Source organism: Python bivittatus, unplaced genomic scaffold (genome assembly GCF_059951505.1).
Source record: "Python bivittatus isolate LINGU-HERP-01145 unplaced genomic scaffold, Pbiv_v1 ctg000530_np1212, whole genome shotgun sequence".
In the NCBI taxonomy this organism is placed as follows: domain Eukaryota; kingdom Metazoa; phylum Chordata; class Lepidosauria; order Squamata; family Pythonidae; genus Python; species Python bivittatus.
The window spans coordinates 9,049,428-9,068,891 of NW_028277085.1; the positions used below are offsets into that span (position 1 = coordinate 9,049,428).

At 42.2% G+C, this 19,464-nt stretch overlaps 1 protein-coding gene across 2 annotated transcripts; it reads right to left on the bottom strand.

The window, feature by feature from the left end:
- Nucleotides 1-69: 69 nt before the first annotated feature.
- Nucleotides 70-18,578, bottom strand: SLC30A4 (solute carrier family 30 member 4). 2 transcript variants are annotated; one of them, XM_088148585.1, is made up of 8 exons: nucleotides 17,926-18,578; nucleotides 16,809-17,359; nucleotides 14,237-14,383; nucleotides 9,642-9,795; nucleotides 7,608-7,821; nucleotides 5,579-5,684; nucleotides 4,466-4,600; nucleotides 70-2,735 (listed from the first exon to the last, which is right to left on the bottom strand). In XM_088148585.1, the coding sequence occupies exons 2-8, from the start codon at nucleotides 17,188-17,190 to the stop codon at nucleotides 2,587-2,589; spliced, it is 1,287 nt and encodes a 428-aa protein (XP_088004711.1). In that variant the 5' UTR covers nucleotides 17,191-17,359; nucleotides 17,926-18,578; the 3' UTR covers nucleotides 70-2,586. The 2 variants fall into 2 exon arrangements, with proteins under 2 accessions (XP_088004711.1, XP_088004712.1); XM_088148586.1 differs by lacking the exon at nucleotides 17,926-18,578 and adding an exon at nucleotides 17,786-17,898.
- Nucleotides 18,579-19,464: the final 886 nt, after the last annotated feature.

The window sequence follows — 19,464 nt, forward strand, 5'->3', positions numbered from 1 at the left end:
TACTCAGCTAAAGTCCGAAGCAAGCTCAGAGGAAACTCAAAATCCAAACGCCAAGGATTTTTGCAGCACAAAAGAATAGTAGAAGAACGTGTATATGGACAGTTTAATAACCAACGTAATAAATCCACAGTAATGCAACAGATTGGTTTCATTAAACAAATGTATATTATAGAATTACAGTTTAAAACAACCTCCAAAGTACAGTACAGATCTAACAAAACCCCAGTTTCTAACAGATGGGCACGGTAAACCATAGCTTCATTGAAATATCCCGCTATGAATATTTTGTGTGTGCAGAAATATCTGACTTTGAGAAAGGTCTTATAGACAGGTATACTTTTAAAAAAAAAACAAGTGTGATATGGCTTTGTGTTACATCACAACGTGGCAAAACCCAGGTTTTTACCATTGGCCTCGGACTGAGACATACATTTCTCTACTGCCAGATTTCTATTTTGTTTTTACATGCGTGTGTATGTATGACATGTATGTATACATAATTCTCTCTCTCTCTCTCTCTCTCACACACACACACACACACACAGTTTGTCTTGGGATCAGTAGACATAATGAAACCTCCAATTACATGCAACATCAGAAAACCAATAAGCGAACTTTAAAATAGTTTAATCAAGGTACAGTACTAACTTTGTGCAGGTTCATTCATCGGCCAGATGGTCTTAAAATTATTATAATCTTTGCCTGAAATATATGACTCCTTCTTCATAGTAATATATTCTAAATAACTATCAAATTTCATGGAATTATCCACTAAAAAGAATCTGTCTTCATCAGAAGATAACTATTGTTCGTAAGAACTACTAGGTCACTTAATGAAGAAACTAGATGTTGATTTTCCACTATACCATATTCCAACTATCAGTCCAAATATGGTGGCAGTTGATAATATTAATTTTTACTTCAATCATGCTCAAACTGAGTTCCTTTTTTTCAGGTCTCTATTTGCAGCAATTTATAAAAATGTGTATTTTTACAGTTGGTTGCCTCAGATTTCAGAGCCAAAGTCTAAAGCATCCAGTCTCAGCCACAGATTTTGCTATGTAACATCAAAATAATAATGTTGGTTTCAAGTTCTTTAGAACAAACAAAATGATACGAAGGCAAAGAAACTGTGGCCTAAATCTACTTTTTAATATAATTTGTGATGGCATTTACCCACATCAAAGTTGTGTCCTTTCTAGATGCTTTCGATTTCATATTCTATCAGCCCCAACTGCCATCAAGTGTTCAAACACTGGGAAAACAACACGTCTAGGAACTGACAACAAGATCTCATGTAACGCTAGTTTCACCTTGTCCCGGTTTTCCTTCTGCCATGGTCACAATTCAGAAAAGCCCACCAAGAAGTTTTGTGCCTGTGATGCAGCACAGATTAGAAAGGCTGGTTTTAGTTTTAAACTGCTAAAAGAACAAGAACTATACCAACAACAAAGCTCTCCTGTTTGACTAAAAGGCAGTATATTTCATAAACCATGAATATTTCACTGGGACATCGTGAAAAAGCCATATATTTATCCGAAAGATGTGCAAAGATGAAACCAGATTCTCACCATTTTAAGCTCTGGGATTTGCAAATCTTTGTTTTCTTTTTTCATCAATATCTACCCTTATGTCTACTGATTTGATTTTTTTGAGTTTTCTATAAGGCCTTTCTTTTTCAGCAAAGCAAATCAATCACAAAGAAGTTTCTACAGCACATTTATTTACTAAAGTTAAGATTCAGGTTAATCAAATAGCCTTTTGAAGCAGGTGAAACGTTACTTTAGATACTCAGGAGGACCAATAAGAATGCTTTCAAAGTCAATCACACAGACTTGAAGAAATTAAATATACTCTTCTACAATACAGGACCTATGTCAAAGGATATGAAAGTCGATCAGTCTTTTCAAACATGGTGGGTCCAGCCCCAAAGTCTTCAGTTAAACAAGTGGTGGCTCATCCTGGATAAAATCCTTCTACCACGGAGTACTGTTTAAAGCTAAATGTCCCAAAACTGGTTACATGTAAAAGCCAATACAGCTTCAAGTTTGTATTAAGAGACAACTTATAAAAAAGTTCTGTTATCCCTGCAGCATTTTTTGTAGATAAGGAATTAAAAACCTGTAAAAGGGAAGGGGGAATACTATGTAACCAATCCAGGGATCATTAACTTTACAAATTGGGAACATGATCATCTTTTTTTCAACTCTTTTTAAAACTCAAGTAGATAAATTTCCTGATGCTCCTTCTGGAGTGTCAGTAAGGACAGTTAACAAATGGCAATGTGGAAGCGTGCTCAGCGAGGAACCTGCTCGACCATCAAGTGATCTGTAAACAACTTCTTGGAAATATATTGGCAAAAACACCCTAATAGAAATTAACAGTGATAGAAGAGCAAAAGTTTGTCTTCATGAAAAGGGCCATGCTGAACATCTCCAATGGCTCCGATCTCTGATACTGCACCAAATGCAGACACTGTGTCGGAGCTAAAAGGACTCCATTCCATTGATATGTTTATTGCTTTGTGGCGTTTTGGCTGCAAGATAAAAAGGATAAGGCAGCAAGTCTCCCCAAACTGTGGAAAAATTAGGCACTCTGACAATTTGCACACGGCTTGTTCTCTTCTCGCCTGTAGCTTTGAAGCTGGATGGAGCACTGATAGATGCCAAAAGTATTCAGCAGCAATTGTCTCGCCTTGGACTGGACTTCCTCCCACTTTGGTGAACTACCAGGAACTGAAAGACAAGAAAGCCACAAAAAATAACAACTCTTTGCCAATTTCTCATGATGTTTTTCTCTAGCCTCTATGTAAGATAACTCTCCAGATGAACAACCAAAACTATCAAATACAAGTTAGTAAAAAGTTAGAGAGGAAAGAGATTGTGACTCTAATCACCAATACAAGAATTATGTGAACATCACACCAACTTCTTCCATAACAATGATCAGTAAGAGGAAGAAGGGCAGTTGGACTTACCATGCCCAGTGATTACTGGATGATGGACCTAAGAGGATAGAGTTAACTCTTCCTTCTAGGGGAAAGCAGGGCAGGAGAAGAAACCCTCTTCAGTCACAGGAATTGGCTTCAGCCCTATGGACTTATCACCTTTACTGTTTGAGAATTACCACCCAAACCCACCATTGGTCAATCAGCAATGTAGAAATCAAGCCATCTCCTGTGGAAGTCTCACCCAAAGTTGTGCTTTGTTGGGAATCTTGATCTGGTGGAATAATAGAAGCCAGTGGAAGGACTGAGAGTGCAAACACACCCACAGAACCAGGTCTTCAGAGGTTATAATCAACCCCTGGAGGAGAGCCAGTTTCATGATCATCAGACATGAAACTGTGAGGCAATTTCTTTGATAGCCTCCTATAGTTTCAATGTGGGCTCTAGGGACAAGAACTACTTCATGTTGATCAGGACTCCCAAATAAAACATCTGTTGGATGAAGACAGCAAACTTTTGGTTCTGTATACTAGAAATCCATGACCCTCTAGGCAATGTATTCTGAGTTATATGTTGGATGCAGTCCTGATCCTGGATGGATGTCTAATTAGTAGATCATCTAGGTATCATATGTATTCATGCCTCAGATGCCCTATTAGTTCTGCCATTATCTTGATAAGTACTTTAGACTTAGGGAAGGAGCTTAAATTGGAATTGACTGTTGTTATAAGCAAACCTAAGGACTCTCTGGTGGTCTGACCTGCTGGGAATACATGAGCACATTTTCAACAGTTTATTGATTTGTCTGCTAGGACTGCCTCTGCAGTTGATTTTAGAGTTTCCACCTTGAATATCCTCTATTTAATGAACCTACTGAGGAGCTTTTTGAGTTCAGAATTGCTCTCCAACCTGTTCTTGAGAATGATAGAAAAAATGAAGATATTCCTGAAATGTTTCTCCCATAGGTGCATTCTCTAAGGGGCTTATTGTACTATAGTAGCAACTGATAGCTTGAAAAACTTTCACAAAGCCAAACAGTGAAGGATTTTTCATAAGGAAGCTCTTTTTAGCTCTGCATTCTCACTAGAAGAGAACTTAGTTTTAACCCATCAGTTCCATCAAATGAGAACTGCAGAGTCCAATCATTGTCTAAAGAATGATTGACTTACAGGCCAACTTCCTACAGAAACAAGAACAGCATCACTTTGTCCAACCACTAAGGAGTCACTCTGACCCATGGATTGCTAAATCCTCTTCATCTCAGAACTCCAGAAAAAAAAAAAAGATACAACTCAATATAAATGTCTTTTAAAAACTAATTTTTGACCTGGGATGATCAATTAATCTATTTCCTCCCATCCCTTGCCTGTGTATGTGTTTTTAGATTGCAAGCCTGTATCCTTTATTTTACTTCACAGACAGCATCTAATAACTAGGTACCAACTGAGGCAAGTGTTTAGAAATAACGGATCATAACACATTTATACATAATTTATCAAAAGATTCGACATATTTTACCTAATTGTAGGTGGACAATGGCAATTGTTTTTCCTGAAGTTAGAGACCAGACATTCAGGTTTTCCACTGAAAATACGTCTTCAATTTTCATCAACTCTTCCTTAATAAGGTCCACATTCAGATGTCTTGGAACTCCTACAAGCAGAACAAAAATCAAGGAGCAGAGTTTTCTGTTTAATCTTGAAAAAAATATGCTATACATGAACAAGCTATAAAACCATTAAAATAAAACAACAGTTGCACAGTACATAGCAAAGTTTTGGAGTATGCCTTGTGACTTGTTTCAGGAGAAAATTACAATTCTAAAAAAATCTACTTATTTATAAGATTGCAAAAACCTCCAAATTTTCCTGGAACTCAGGAAACTCACAGTAGTGGTCTAAGAAAGCCATATATTCTCCCTCCTCCATTTTGCTCTACAACAATAAACCCTAAGAGAAGATTAGGCTACATGAGGAAGGCTAGCCCAAAGATGCTCGAGTGAGGGTGGACTTGAAATGTGGCCCTCCAGCCCTATTTAAACCACTACACAACATTGCCTCTGAGTGTCTTTCACTAGCACTGGAAGACCAAATAAAATTAGTAACTGTATGACATTAAACAATTATCTCCCTTGGCAGAATTTAGTCCCAGAAGAATCTGGTCTGAGCAAGAAGGGAACACAAATTATCTGTGACACACAACTGAAATCAGTTGCTGGGTAGATATGGTGATACACACCTCATATGAAACAAATCAACGTATCTTTCCTATGTTCACAGTCCAGCATAAATAAACAACTAAAATACTTGTATTAGATGTCACAATGCAACTGTATAATCAAGTCATTAGCATGATGATATCATACGGTGTGTATTGTTATTTTAACATCATCAAGGCTTGTTCTGGAAGCTGCTGATGCTGAATATAGCTAGGCTGGGGGTCAGTATGTTCACAGTTTTAGACAGCAGAGTATTAAGTTCTCATAGCCTTTTTATCACTTTATGCTCAGCTGGTAGAATGTATCATCTATCATCAGATAATTGATCAAAATTATCAAGAGCGTATGTATAATTTTTAAAAACTCTCTGTATTCTATCTCTTCTCAGTCGTAGGACGTTTAATGGCTCTTACCTTCAAGTACAATTATTCCAGTGTCCCATATGATCCGAAATGTGGTGAAAGCCACAAGAATTGAAAATACATATGTACATATAGGATCAGCAATCTTGTATTCTGGCTGAAACGAAAAAGATTAAAGCCTCGTAACCAAGTCCCTGGCTGTAAATATTTTGAAGGCTCAGAAATGGGGGAGTGGGAAGAATTCATTTGGTCAATATTTTAAGGATGGACATAAGAATTTCCACCAATCCAATAGGCAGCTGGGCCATAGATATTCACCTCCTGCCCTCTCCATGCAATTTTTCACTAAATCAGATTTAAAAAAACAACAACTGGAACACCCATAATTATTTTGGATTTGGGGAAATCAAGCATTTGCAATGTGCAGTTTTCCACACAGCTTATGTAAGCTGCACTTACAAGAATCAGTTTTCTGGAATTTGGCAAATGTGTATGAGGTTTTCCCAAACATAAGTAACACTTTCCTTGGTAAGAAGATGCTGGCCAACTTCATTTATTACAATTGTACAGCAGGACTGCGTCTTCCCAAACGTTCTCATGAATAATATTCTTTAATGCAACTTCATTGCAACTATAATTTGGGCCACGATAGATAAGAAAAAGAGTATGCAACTGTAGAACAAAGGCTGTTTTGTATGCAGGATATTAAATGCCTTTGGGAAAAAAATCAGCTACAGAGGATCACTGAACTTTTCATATTAAAAAAAACCCTCTGATTTATTTAAACTACCTTAATTAATCATTCTTGATTGCAGTGCCTGGGATAATATGTAGTTTGGAATACAGTTAACCTTTGTACTGTACTGTATTATTCTAAATGGGCTGAATAGCATAGTACAGTCTTGGTGTACAGAAACACCCAAGTTTCAATTCCAACATCTATTAAAGAATACCAAGGAGACCTTTAAAAGGCTTTTCCTTAGTTCTTAAAGGATCGGTATAGATGGTGCAAAATGGCCCGTTGTCATGACTCCATATATGGCTTTTTCATATGCTCCCCCCCCCCCACCGATATGTGTTACTCAGAAAAGAATCTGTTACATAGCTGCACACAACTTTTCTTAAAGTGTAAGAAGAGGTTACAAAGCGTTAAAATGTACCAGCAGAACCAAAAAGTGTAACTTGTCTTAAAATAGGTCAAGGTTACAAACACACACCAACAAGACAAGAAGGTCATGTGCATTGCAACTGTTTGAGCGTTTATATGTCCCACTGAACTGAGCTAGGGTCAAAACAGAAAAGACCCTGTCTTTCCAAACATCTCAGTCCCTCCTCAGAACTAGTAGCAAACAAGTCTCTAAGAGCTCTGCTTGGTGATATTTATTAGAGGGAAGGTTAAGAGTACAACATAAGGATTCCAACAAATACCTTACTTTGAAATGTGGCAAGTACTGTATATATAGGCAATTTTATGGCAGTGAAACTAAACTTTTGGTTCATTTTCTGGCATGTTTATGATAAAGGGGGCAGAAAGCCTGCCTCTTTAACAAAACAGTGGATAACATGCAGCTGTTGATTGTTTTATTCACTGCTAGTCTTACCATCAGTCTGGGAATTAAGGAAGATCTTTCAAAAGGAGGGTGAGGGGTTTATATAGGAACCTGTACTGAATCTCGGCAGTTACTAATCCCAGCAGTACCATCATAAAACATCAAGTCAGTTTCTGGTAAGTTTTTGTTCAAAGAAAGTCTGCAGTTTCAAAAAGCATTGTCCCTCAAAACATTTATAAAAATGTAAAAGCAAGTGAAATACTACTGAATTGTTTGCAATAACCCCAGCCACTTCAACTCAGTTCCTATTTGAGCAAATCCTACATCTCCTTGAACAGTTTGACTCTCCAAGGACTTTCCAGCTCACCAGAACAGAAGACTTGTTTCCTAAGCTGAAAAAAGAGGAGGAATGTGGAGTCCTGGGTAAGATGTTTTTACATGAGCATACCAAGATCACTGTTATAACGTTCCAAGGCTGAACAATCCAAGATCAGAGATGCCCACAAGTCTAGTGAAAAAACCCTGCCCACCTTAAATCGAATGATGTATGCAGCTACGAGCACGCCAATACTTTGCACCAAGTCTCCCAGGGCATGGACGAATGCAGCTCTCACAGCCAAGCTGCCATGGCCGTGACTATGAGCGTGCCCAGAGGCTGGAGAGGAAGAGCTGGACGGAGGAACAGATGAAGGTGTATGCGAATGGGAGTGAAGGTGACCTGACTGGTTCAGCAGAAAGCCCATTCTGAAATGAAAAGTGGAGGAGAAGAAAGGTGCTTTAAAAAAAGAAAAAAGGCTATTATATTTTGGAAATGCCAATGGGAAAAAAACTTAGGTTATAGGATTTTAATTTTTAGTAGGGCTATGCAGTGCTTTACATTCAAAGGCAAAATGGTGCTTTGGGACATACAGGGGTGCAAATGCAGCAACCGTTCCTTCCACAGTTGCTGCTTGACTCCAAGGAAAGTCACCCTGGGCTTGCCACAGCTGCTAGATTTGTGCCCCTGTATGCTCTGAAGCAATTCTTGGATCCAAAGTGTTGCCCAGCCCTAGTTTTCAGCACAAAAGACTGAAAAATAATCAGTGTTAGTTACTGTTCATGGTAGCTAATGAGCATCAGCAATGCTTTCTAATGTTGTTCTGCAAAGCCACTGGGAATGTTGGATATATGCTAATAGATCAACTGCAATCCAGACAGCCTATCTGAACTTTGTTTCTCCCGAGCTACTTTCACTCTATTATATTTCACCCTTCCTGCTAATCTACTGTGTTTGGCCTCCTGCCCACCTTCAACGAGAAAAATCACTCCAGGGCTATGCGTGCCAGGAAGAATAGCGGGAGAGAAATCCCCTTGCCTCCCTTATGCCCCCTTATCCAGGTATGCTTTGATCTAAACAAACTAGCCAGCAAAAATTTTGTCCTCTTATTGGTATAGCCCTATGCTCCCCAATGAGAAGCATACTATGGTTTCAAAAAGTCAATAGCAATGGCCGTTCTTCACTTTTCTCCTGCTGTCCAGACACAGTTCTCCAAATACAACTGACCAAGCTTCGATTAGAAATGTCTAATGTCTACATCTCCCATACAAATGTACAAATGAAATTGGGTGGACAGAAAAGTTGCATCCCAAACCATAAGCAAAACAAGTCTTTTCTGGTAAAAGCAGGGGCAATGCTATAATATCTAAGTCAGAGAAGGAAGAAACAAAGTAGTTGTGTTCTGTTGAACACAAACGGTCATCTTCGTTATCAGACAGAAAAGAGGTGCACCAAACCCTAACAAGCATAGCAGGAAACCAGGGGGAAAATCAGATGGCAGCAGAAGGAAAAGCAGCACAGAACTGGGTTGATGCCAGAAAAGCCTCATGAAGAAGAAAGGGAAGTGGTTTGAAAATCAGAAGCTTAGCACAAGAGGTGGGAAGATCCAAGAGGAGATGGTAGAAAACCAACCACAACTGGTATATTGGTTTAGCATAAGGGTGGACAGGTTTTTGGCTGCCAACGGGTGCACTTGACATTTCTGAGGCCTTGGGGACTCAGAGTAGGTTGAGCCACATCACATATGGGGGTGGGTAGAGGTATAGGGGTCAGTTTTCCTGTTTTAATTGTGATATGCCTATTTCAGAATTTATACTTAACTTTTATCTATTCCCCATTTCAACATGATGGGAAAGTATGCCTTCAGTTATCAGTAATCATGGGCAGATGGAGCTCTGAGGGCCACAGAAAGGGGACTTGGAGGCCACAGATTATTCACTCTTGCTTTACAAAATGGCTACCGCTTTTGTTCTACCACTTCCCTGCTGCCAACGCCTATCCTGGCATAGCTGTAACCATGCAATTAATAACAAGTCATTTAGGCCAAAATTTCAGGCACTACTTGAGTTGTCTGAGAAACTCCTCTGTTGAAAGAGATCAGAAGCAACAACCACCCAACTAAGACAGTGGCCAATATCAGAACTTAGGACACAAAAACCCAACCAGATGGGGCTCATAGCTATGGTCACGAGATATCACCAAGACCAATAGGCTATCCATCTTAAATAGAAGGACAACAGTAACTTACATGAGGTTTACTGCTACACCAATAGCTGCAGTAATAAGCATCACATCCCCGTTAATTTCATAGTCCATGTGGATAGTTCGCTGAACAGCTTCATATAAGAGGAAAACCATCAGGATGTAAATCAACAATACACTGAAGATGGCAGACAAAACCTCTGGAAGAGAAGAAGAAAAACACCAGCAACTGAAAAGGAGGTCCAAATACATCCTTCCATCCTAAAGTTTAAGACAGTAAAAAAAGAGTTACAATGGTGCCTTGATAAAACAGCTACTTCCAAATGACTTAAAAGGAAATACCTAAAATGAGATCCAGTACTCTGGTCAGACACAAGTTGGTGCTGGTCTGCTACAAATAAAAAAGAAGTCACTCTAAACCAGCAGTCCCCAAACTCTTCAGCTTATCGATCCCTTCATGAACTTTCAGATTGTTCATCAACCCTCAAACATTTATTATATGAAAACAATTTAATAAACACAATTTTAATTAATAGTAGTAGTAGTAGTAGTAGTACTACTACTACTACCAACAACAACAATGTCCCCTTGGATAGTCCCATCAAGCCTTGGGGGAACACTGCTCTAAAGAAGTGGAAGCAGGGTTTTAAATGTTTACACTGAATCACAAAAGGCTAAAGAGAAATTGTTTACTCATGAACAATCTAGATATGCATAAAAGACTGGAATATTCACAATTACTGAGCTGGCACAGAAAGCTAAAAAAAGGAGACTTACAAGCATAATGAACAAAAATTAAGCTTAATGCAACAATCCTAGCTAAATGTTTTTACCTATCTTTTCAGAGACAGCCATTATTATTATTACTATTATTATTATTATTATTATTGAAACAACCCTCCCCCCAAACAGATACCATAATAGGTTGTGGGAATAACCTCGAGGAACAGGAGGAAGAGCCACAACCAAGGCACCAGTTAGGTAAAAGAAATCTGAGTCCAAAACAGTAACGTAATTTGAGAAAATGTCTCAGACTTGACCCTCCCGAGTTCTCTTGTAGACAAAGTCAGGGAGGGGGGAGGCGCTTTCAGACTTGCAAGATTCTGTAACTGTAACCCCATAATACAATGGCATTAGTAATGCATAACTTTGGTTTCCTAGTCTGGTCTACCTAGAAGGGCTGACAGATACTTGAAACAGATATATTCCCTCTTTTTTCAATTATGCTAGCCTTCTAACTTTCTGAAGACTCCAATAAATTAATTCTGAGACTGATAAGGAGACAGAGTCTGTCCTTTGCCCAGTCCTAGCCTACAAATCCTTCTGCCTTTGTTTCAAAGTACTCCACATTTTCTTATCTCCAGCAAAGAGGGAAGGACTGGGATATCTTTCTAGGACCACATGAAGAACACGGAGGTTTATGGGGGAAGTGTGTGCACATGTGAATGTCTGAGCCTATCCACTAGCAAGGGAGGGTACATTCACAACACCCATTATCCCATAACCTGGGTTTGACAGGCAGCAGTGGCTGGTTTCACACATGCTAAGCCAAAATTGCATCTCCCATTATGTCTTAGCAAGATGTGTTATTCAGTCAGTCTGAAAGCCCTATGACCTAAAATCTGGCTTGCCCCATAATAACTACACTACAAGCTTGCCACATTGGTTACCGGGCACTGCACAGAGTTACCATAAACAAGCGTTATTATTGTAGTTATGGGCTTGTTTCAAAGAATCAGGCCTGAGAGGATTATTTCGATGTAAAAGCAGCATAAATCCTATTTTCATAAAGAGGAAAGGTATTAAAAAGAAGGTAGAGGAATATGTACAAAGTCTCCTTTTAGTCTGTTGGAGGGGGGCAGAGTTGTATTTCATAAACTTGGTCTGCCAAGTTTTCAGTTCTACGACAGACACATTGTCCTCCACTATGGTATCATCCCCATCAATTCACTTATTAAAGCCATACTGTACGTTACTGTAGAGCAGTAAATCGTCCTGGGTCTCAAACAATACAGAGCTTGGCAGCCGTGAAACTTCTCTTTCAAGAGTTCTTAATTTTGTTGAATGAATATCCTTATGATTGAAATACAAGCCACTGGGGCCAAAAAGAGTTTTCAAAGGCATTTGAATGCACACCAGTGCTTGACTTTATTGTACAGCTCCTACAGGACATTAAAGAACAAGAAAATTGCTGAGAAATCTAATTACAGGTTTAGAAAAGAAAATCATATGAAGAGTGGATTGAATAATGTGAGCAGAAACTAACCCAGCAGAAGCATGAAGGAGCAGAATTGAATTAGCACATCTAATTGAAAAATACTTTTTTTTCTTTCTCTCTTTCTCTTTTGCTTAATTACTGCCCTTTCTAAGAGCTAATATAAATGTATTTTTAGAAACGTCTTGTAAAGACTGATGTGATTTTTGCAGAGGAACAATTATGGTTTCGAAGAACATTCCATCCATTCATCCTCTGGGATAGGAGGAACAGATAGGAAAGTGCAGTCTTTTTGTATTATTTTGGACTACAACTCCAACAATCCTTTATTAACAACCATTGTGATTGAGCCTGGTGGGAGTTGAAATCTAGAACATCCCATTGCTCAATCCTTTCGTGTGCATTTTAGAGCATGTGAGTCCCACTGAAACATATGGGTTAAAGTATGACTATTATTTGAGAGCCAGTTTGGTGTAGTGGTTAAAAAGTGGGAGACTGAGAGTTCTAGTCCTACTTTAAACACAAAGCCAGCTGGGTGACCTTGGGCTGGTCTTTTTCTCTCAGCCCTAGGAAGGAAGCAATGGCAAACCATTTCCAAAAATCTTGCCAAGAAAACTGCAGGGATTAGTCCAGGCAGTCGCCAGGAATCAAAACTGATTCGAAGGCACACATGCGAATTATTTGTTAGGTTTATGTCCCTCTTCTCAAGGTGGCTTATGTAGCTCTCCCACCTCCTATGCTCCCCCACAACAGCCCTGTGAGGGGCTTAGGCTAAGAGAGTTTGACTGGCCCAAATTCATCTAGGGAGCTTCCATGGTTGAGGAAGAACTTGTACCTGAGTGTCTCTGTTACTAGCCCAACACCTTAACCATGATGTCACGCTGGCTTTTAAGGTTATGTAGACAATCTTTTCTCTCTATCCTGTCCTCCACCTGCCTCTGAGATTCACAAAAGGTAGGCTGGTCCAACCTATCTCAGATGCACCATGTTGGGAGAAGAGTGACAACTAGTCTAAATCACACTGACCCTTATCAAAGGATGCCTAGCTATGTGCTAGATCTGTAGTGGGAGAACTTTTGTCAGGACAGGGATGATCTGATGCCACCCTGCAAATGTAAGTCATCTAGCCAACATTTCAAACCTTCAAAACCTTATTTTTCCTTTTAATCAGGAGTGTGCAACTGAATCTAAATTGGAACACCAGGCAAAAGTAAATACCAGAAATTAACATCAAACAGCAGTCCACTCAGGATCCTTCTCTCTATTCTCTTCAATCCAAAAGCATATGCTTTGGTCTGAGAAAAGGGAGAGAGGCTTTCAAACAAAATATACTTACTTTTTTCTTATCCTTGTGTAGAATCATATGGTCCACAGCATAGGACCTAAGACATCATTAATCACTATGATGATCTAAATGTACCACACATCTTCAACATCATTTCTGTTGGCATCCACAAGGCTGATTCTTGGATAAATTAATATCAAACTGCAGCTTCTAGCACTGAATTATATCTCATTGTGAAAGATCTGCCTACCGAAAGGTACGTCACAATAAATCTGTTTGTGTGATGGAATGGAATTATGAAGGCTAGGCTCAGGGAGATAAACATTTTCTTAGCTTGCCGGAGGAGTGTGGGAGATACAAGAGGATGAGACCGGCACCTCCCTGAGGAATTCACAATGTTGTGGCTGGCTGACTTGGGAGCTGGGGTTTCAGTCTGGGAAGATTGATGTCAAGGCCTAGCCCAAGGAACTCCAAGAGACAATGCAAATTCAGTTCAGCTATGTTTATTAGCTACAACCTCTAGCAAGAATCTTCCCAGACTGAAACCCCAGCTCCCAAGTCAGTCAGCCAGCCACAACATTGTGAATTCCTCAGGGAGGTGCCGGTCTCATCCTCTTGTATCTCCCACGCTCCTCCGGTGAGCTAAGAAAATGTTTATCTCCCTGAGCCTGGCCTTCATAATTCCATTCCATCACAGTTTGGGCTGCAACAGATACACCCAAGAAGTTTTGCTTACGCTGAAAAACAGTTACAAGAGAGCACATGGAACAGCCATAAAAGTACCAGAAGTGGAGGGGGCGGGTGTTATGACTTTTTCCCCTTCTGTCTGCCTGTACCAAATCTTTAAATTCAACAGCTCAAAAGAGATCTTACAAGCTGCCATGCCATTCTAAGAGGCTGCAGCATTTGGAGATATAACATTGTATTTATCTACCATTTCCTTACTGAACTAAGCAGCTGTCCTACCCTGGCATCTTGCTGGATCATAATTCTTATCAACCTGTCATAGCCACAGTACAATTAGGAATTGCAATTTGATACAGATGGAGGGCACCTGGGTGGAGAAGATAAACCAAAGATATAAACTTCACTGTCAACTGGCACAGACAGTGATGCTGGAATAATTTAAAAGGCCACCTACCTAATCGATGGAATCCAAAGGTGAACTTTTTTGTGGGTGCTTTTGCAGAGAGCCACAAAGCAAGAAGAGTCAAAATAATGCTGCTGAGATCAGTTAACATGTGAAGTGCATCCGTCATGATTGCTAGACTGTTGGCAACATATCCACCTTAATGTACAAGTTTAAAAGGGGGAGGGGGATGTTAGATATTTTCACATATTACATCAAAAAAACACATATTCAGCAAGGAGTTGCATCAATCACAGCTCCCCAAAACATCTATAGTGCAACATACTATGGCCATATTTGCAGATTGTATTTTAACATATACATTGGAGGGTGAGGAATGGACAATAGTTCCAGACAAATATCTTTTTGGCTGTTATCACCATGTGTTATGTCCTCAGCAGGAAATCACCATAGGTAGCAATCTTCATGCACTGAACTTACTTATTTCTGAAAAGCACCAATGTTCCTTAAAGGACTCCGTTCACAGAAATTACCAGCTGGACAGAAATGCTGAAAATTTAGAACCTGTCCTTAAGCGAGCCATCTCCAAAAGATTTATATCATTTAATTAAATGGCTGTAGCTACAGATTTTAACTCTTGGGCTCATTTTATTTGCAGGAAGGATTCGGAAGAAACCTGCCCCATTTTTTTCTGCTTCAACTTGTCACATAGTATTTTTAAAGGAACCACACTGACTTGGCAGAAATGGGGGTAGAAGACAGGAATTAGGGATGGTGGGTTCTACCTCCCTTCCTCCTAATATTTTAAGAATTGCTCTGAAGTAAGCAAAGCAGTCCAGCATGATTCACAAACAAGCTAGGTTGGAACGGAGAGAACCTTTGATAGATTTAATGATTTATTTTCCCCTGAGCTCAACCTCAACTGTTACACCAACCACACAAGTTGATGTGGTGGGTAGGATTAATAGGCATATCCTGTCTCTGTGACTGGAGGGCTGAACCTGGGAAACCAGAAGTGACTGTGTATGTGCATTCTTTGTGCACAGAGGAACATATTGATCCGCAGCAGTACAGATTTTGAGAATAACAACTCGCACCATCTGTCAGGACTTGGATCCAGTTTGTAGAAACGCCTGCCTCGCTGCGGCCTCTTTTAAAGAGTTAAAAAACGGCTTGCGAACATCCTAGTCAATAACGGGTTTGATGTCTCATTGCTGCCTTCAATGAGCCATAAAGGACAAAAATCCATCTCATGGGTGGCTGATCTTCACAAGCAGCTCAGGAAAGTAAGAGAGCAAAAGAACAGAGATTAAAAAAAAAAAAAAGCAGGAAGATTGTGAAGATGGCGCACTCAGAAATTATTATCTAGCAGGCATTAGAAAATCTATCCATCAGGAGCCTTGATTTCTTGCAGTGAAGGAACTTTATGGCATGGAACATACAAGAGCTTTAAGTCTATTTTACTTAACCTGGTTGCCTGAACACTTCTCTTGACTGGAGGGGTACAGCCAAAAGATGACATACAGCTCATGAAGACTTGGGTACAACCTTCAGAGTCTTCCAGAAGCTGTTACTAAATGGCAATTTGTACTAGCAAAGGGAAAGTTAATTAAATACCTGCCTGAAAGGCTATTTATTGATTCTTAATTAACCTAGATGGAATGAAATCAAATTTAGTCTGTCCTGGTCTCACCCATCGCTTTTTGGACAGCTATGTTAGTCTATGGTAGCAAAAAATCAGTAAGAGTCTGGTGGCGCCTTTTTCGACCAGTAAGTTTTATTAAAAGGTATAGGTTTATGCTTTTTAATAAAATGTGTTAGTCAGAAAAGGCACTGTCAGATTCCACCCACTGAAAGGCCAAATGCAAACCTGAATCCAGGGTTAGGTTACCCCCTTAAGACTATTACACTTAAGACTACAATATTAGAGACTACCTTTCTATTGTACTAAACCTAAATGTGGCTTGTTTGGCTCAACATTTTATATGAACCCCTGCTGTGTAACTCCAGATAATTGGGGTTTATTTAGTAAATGCAAATTAAATCATGGTCTAACATAAGATATGAACACAACCTTCGTGTATATAAGCTCTGCAACAATCAAGACAAAGCTATGCACCAGGGCTGTGCTTTGTATGGCCGTGAGTGTGGGTTGTCAAAGACCACATTATTAAGCAGAATCAGTCCACAAAGTGGTAGATCAAAACATTGGCACAGTCGATTCTCTCTTCTTCCCTGTTTGCTGCAGGCAGTTTCTGCTTACTTAAGACATTCCCTAAACCTGCTGCCCTGTTGCAATGCAATAATGATTGACTGAGTGATCATATTTATATAGCCACCCATCTCACAAAGGAGTGACTCTGGGTGGCATACAACGCTCAATTAAAAACCCATAGATACATGTAAAAACAATAATTAAAACTATAAAAACTATAAAAAACGCACAAAACAGGAGAGGATGGTATTAACCGTAGTCAGGGAGCCATGGCAAAATCTCCCCGGATATTGCCCTGATCCTCCTGCCCGAGAAAACAATTAAACAGCTATCCCAGAGCACTGCTGCCTTACAAAGCAACTTCTCCTCCCCCCACCCCCCAGTCTGGAGTTGGCAGGGCACTCTTACCTACAAGTTCGCCTGTCATAAAGAGAAGGTACAGGACTGCAGCCAAGGCCAGGCGCCTCTTCACCTTCCTTTGCTTTAACAGTTCCCTTTGCTGGGTACAATTGTTACAAGGGTCTGGAGGGGGTCCAGCCACAGCATTCCGCAATACAATGTCCCTGTCCAGCAAGGACTCATCATCAGAGTGGGGTCCCACATAGGCCCCGTTGGCTGAGGTGTCAGCAGCATCTTCCGAAACCACAACTTGCAGCTTCTTGAACCGGGGGAAGTCTTCATCACCAATCTCGTCCGAAAAATCAAAGGCACTGCAGTCGTTCAGGAACAAGGGGTCATTGTTCTTTCTCAGGACCGACTTGAGGCTGGTCCAGATGCTGGGGCCAGCCATTGCAGGCTGTCAGTTCGAGAGACACAGCTGGATGCCCCTGGTACGGAGGGACAACGGTCTGCCTCAAGTGACTATATCTCTGGAATGCCTTTGCTATTTTTGCCAATCATTTCTCTTCTGGGCGAAGGCGGGTGCGTCAAACCGGGGCAGGTTCATTGAGGAACTAAAGCTAGGAGAGGCAAGGAGAGGCAAGTTAGGAAGTCCGTGAAAAGTTTCCCCCTCCACCAAGATCATGCCACGCCACCATGCCAAGGTGAGGCTGTCGCTTCCTGATCCAACCCAGGGCAAAAATCTAAGAAGGTCCACCGGTACTTGTACATGGGTGGCACTTTGGCCTCTCCCTCTGCCCACTCTATGGACCTCGGGGCAGGGCCTGGCAGATTGCTTCATGGCCCTCTTAAAGCACCTGCATAGCTCTAGCGCAGCCATGGAGCAACCACCAGGAACGAATATGCCACAGCACTTGACCGAAATGGGGCCGAGAAAAGGCCAGTGGCCTGCCCGTGGCAGTGGCCGGCAGGCCCGCGGACGGTGGGGCAACTGGCCGAGGAACCCCAGCCCAGCGCCCACACGAGCAGCGGCGGCGAAGATTCACCCGGGCATCCTATCCGGCAGGTCGGACGACTCGACCGCAAACGCCGAGGAGAGCTCAGCCGGGCGCGGACCTCCCGACACGGCGGTCGAGGGCCACCGGGGCGGGGGCGGGGGCGGGGGCGGGCGCCGACCACCGTCTACCTGCGGGCGGAGAAGGCGGCGCCCGCCGCGCGGACGAGCCCCGCTCCTCCAGGCCATCTCCTCGAGCCGCTGGCGAGCGCAAGCGAAGGGCCGGGAATTCCTGCGCTTTCCTCCCCCGAGAGCCACCGAATGCCGCTGGGGCAGAGCCGGCTGCCCGGAGATTAGCCAAAGAGGGTGTGGGCTTCTCGATAAGGAGAGGCATGCCTGAGCGGGCACCGAGTCATCTGCTGCCTCGCGGAAGCGGCGGAGTCGCGCCGGGGGAAGGCAGCGCCGCCGAAGCGCCCCATCCATCCATCCATCCACCGGCGCAGCCCGCCCGGGCGTAAGGCTGGCTGCGCGCCCCAGAACCACGCGCTCGCTGCGCCCCCCGGGAGCCACGGCCAGGCAGGGCTGCGAGGCGAGGCCCGGGTGGAGGAAAAGCGAAATCCCGCTTCGGCTTCCTCCCCGGCCCCGCCGGCCGCGTCCTAATTTTGCAGGGAATTCCTCTCCGGCCCCTCCCTGCCTCCTCCCCCCTCGCAAAAGGCTAGCCTCTTCCGCTCCGAAGAGGTCTGCGTGGGCGCCCTCTGCTCCGGGAGCACCCAGGCGGGGAGGAGGCAGGGTCCGTCCAGCGCCCTCAAGGCGGAGAGCCACCTCTTCCCTCCCCCGCGCTTTTCCACGTGCACAGATTGCCTGACATCGCTCCAGCCGCGGAGCTCAGCGGCGCTGCGGGCAGGGCGCCGAACGGGTTAAGCGGGCGCGTGGACGCGTTGCAGGCTGGGAATTGTAGGCGGAATGGAACGGGAGGCGACGATGGGCTTTCCGTGCAAGAAAGTCTTTAAAAGAAAAAGAAAAAAGAAAGAAAATCCCTGTTGATGTGAAAGGGGTTTGGGGGTGACCTGCTTACGTTTAATGGTTGATGTATTGCATTACATTTCCATCGCTTGGAATGGCAGCTTCCTCATCGAAGTTACTCTCACCTATAAGGTGAGGGAGGTGGTGTCGTGCAGCTGTGAAGCCACGGCGAAGTTGGTTTGAGCTTGGCTTCATGGGCTGTCTGAATCAAGTGACTGTGGTCTGTGACCGTCACTTAAGGGGGAGTGTGCTGTGCAAATTCAGCCGTTGCGAGGTGGAGGAGTGGTGGAGGGTTTGCAGTTTTTTCCCCCAGTGAAGTGAAAAGTGAGGGAGATTCCTTAGGAATTGGGGTTTAATTTAGCCCCCAGCTCAGCTGCAGGACGCCTGCCATGGAAGGATTCTGGAACGTGTGAAAGTGCTTTAAATGTCCGATTTAGCAAAACTCCTAATACAATGTTGTCCAAACTTGGCCACTTTAAGATGAGTGGACTTCAACTCCCAGAATTCCCCAGCCAGCCATGCTGGCTGGGGAATTCTGGGAGTTGAAGTCCACTCATCTTAAAGTGGCCAAGTTTGGACGACACTGTCCTAATAGTGTTTCCTCGAGAGAAACAAGGTCACTTCTTTTGCAAATATTGTAGCAACTTTGCCTTACTTTTATAGCATCAAACACAGTAACCACGTTCTCGACTGCATTATCTTGCAATT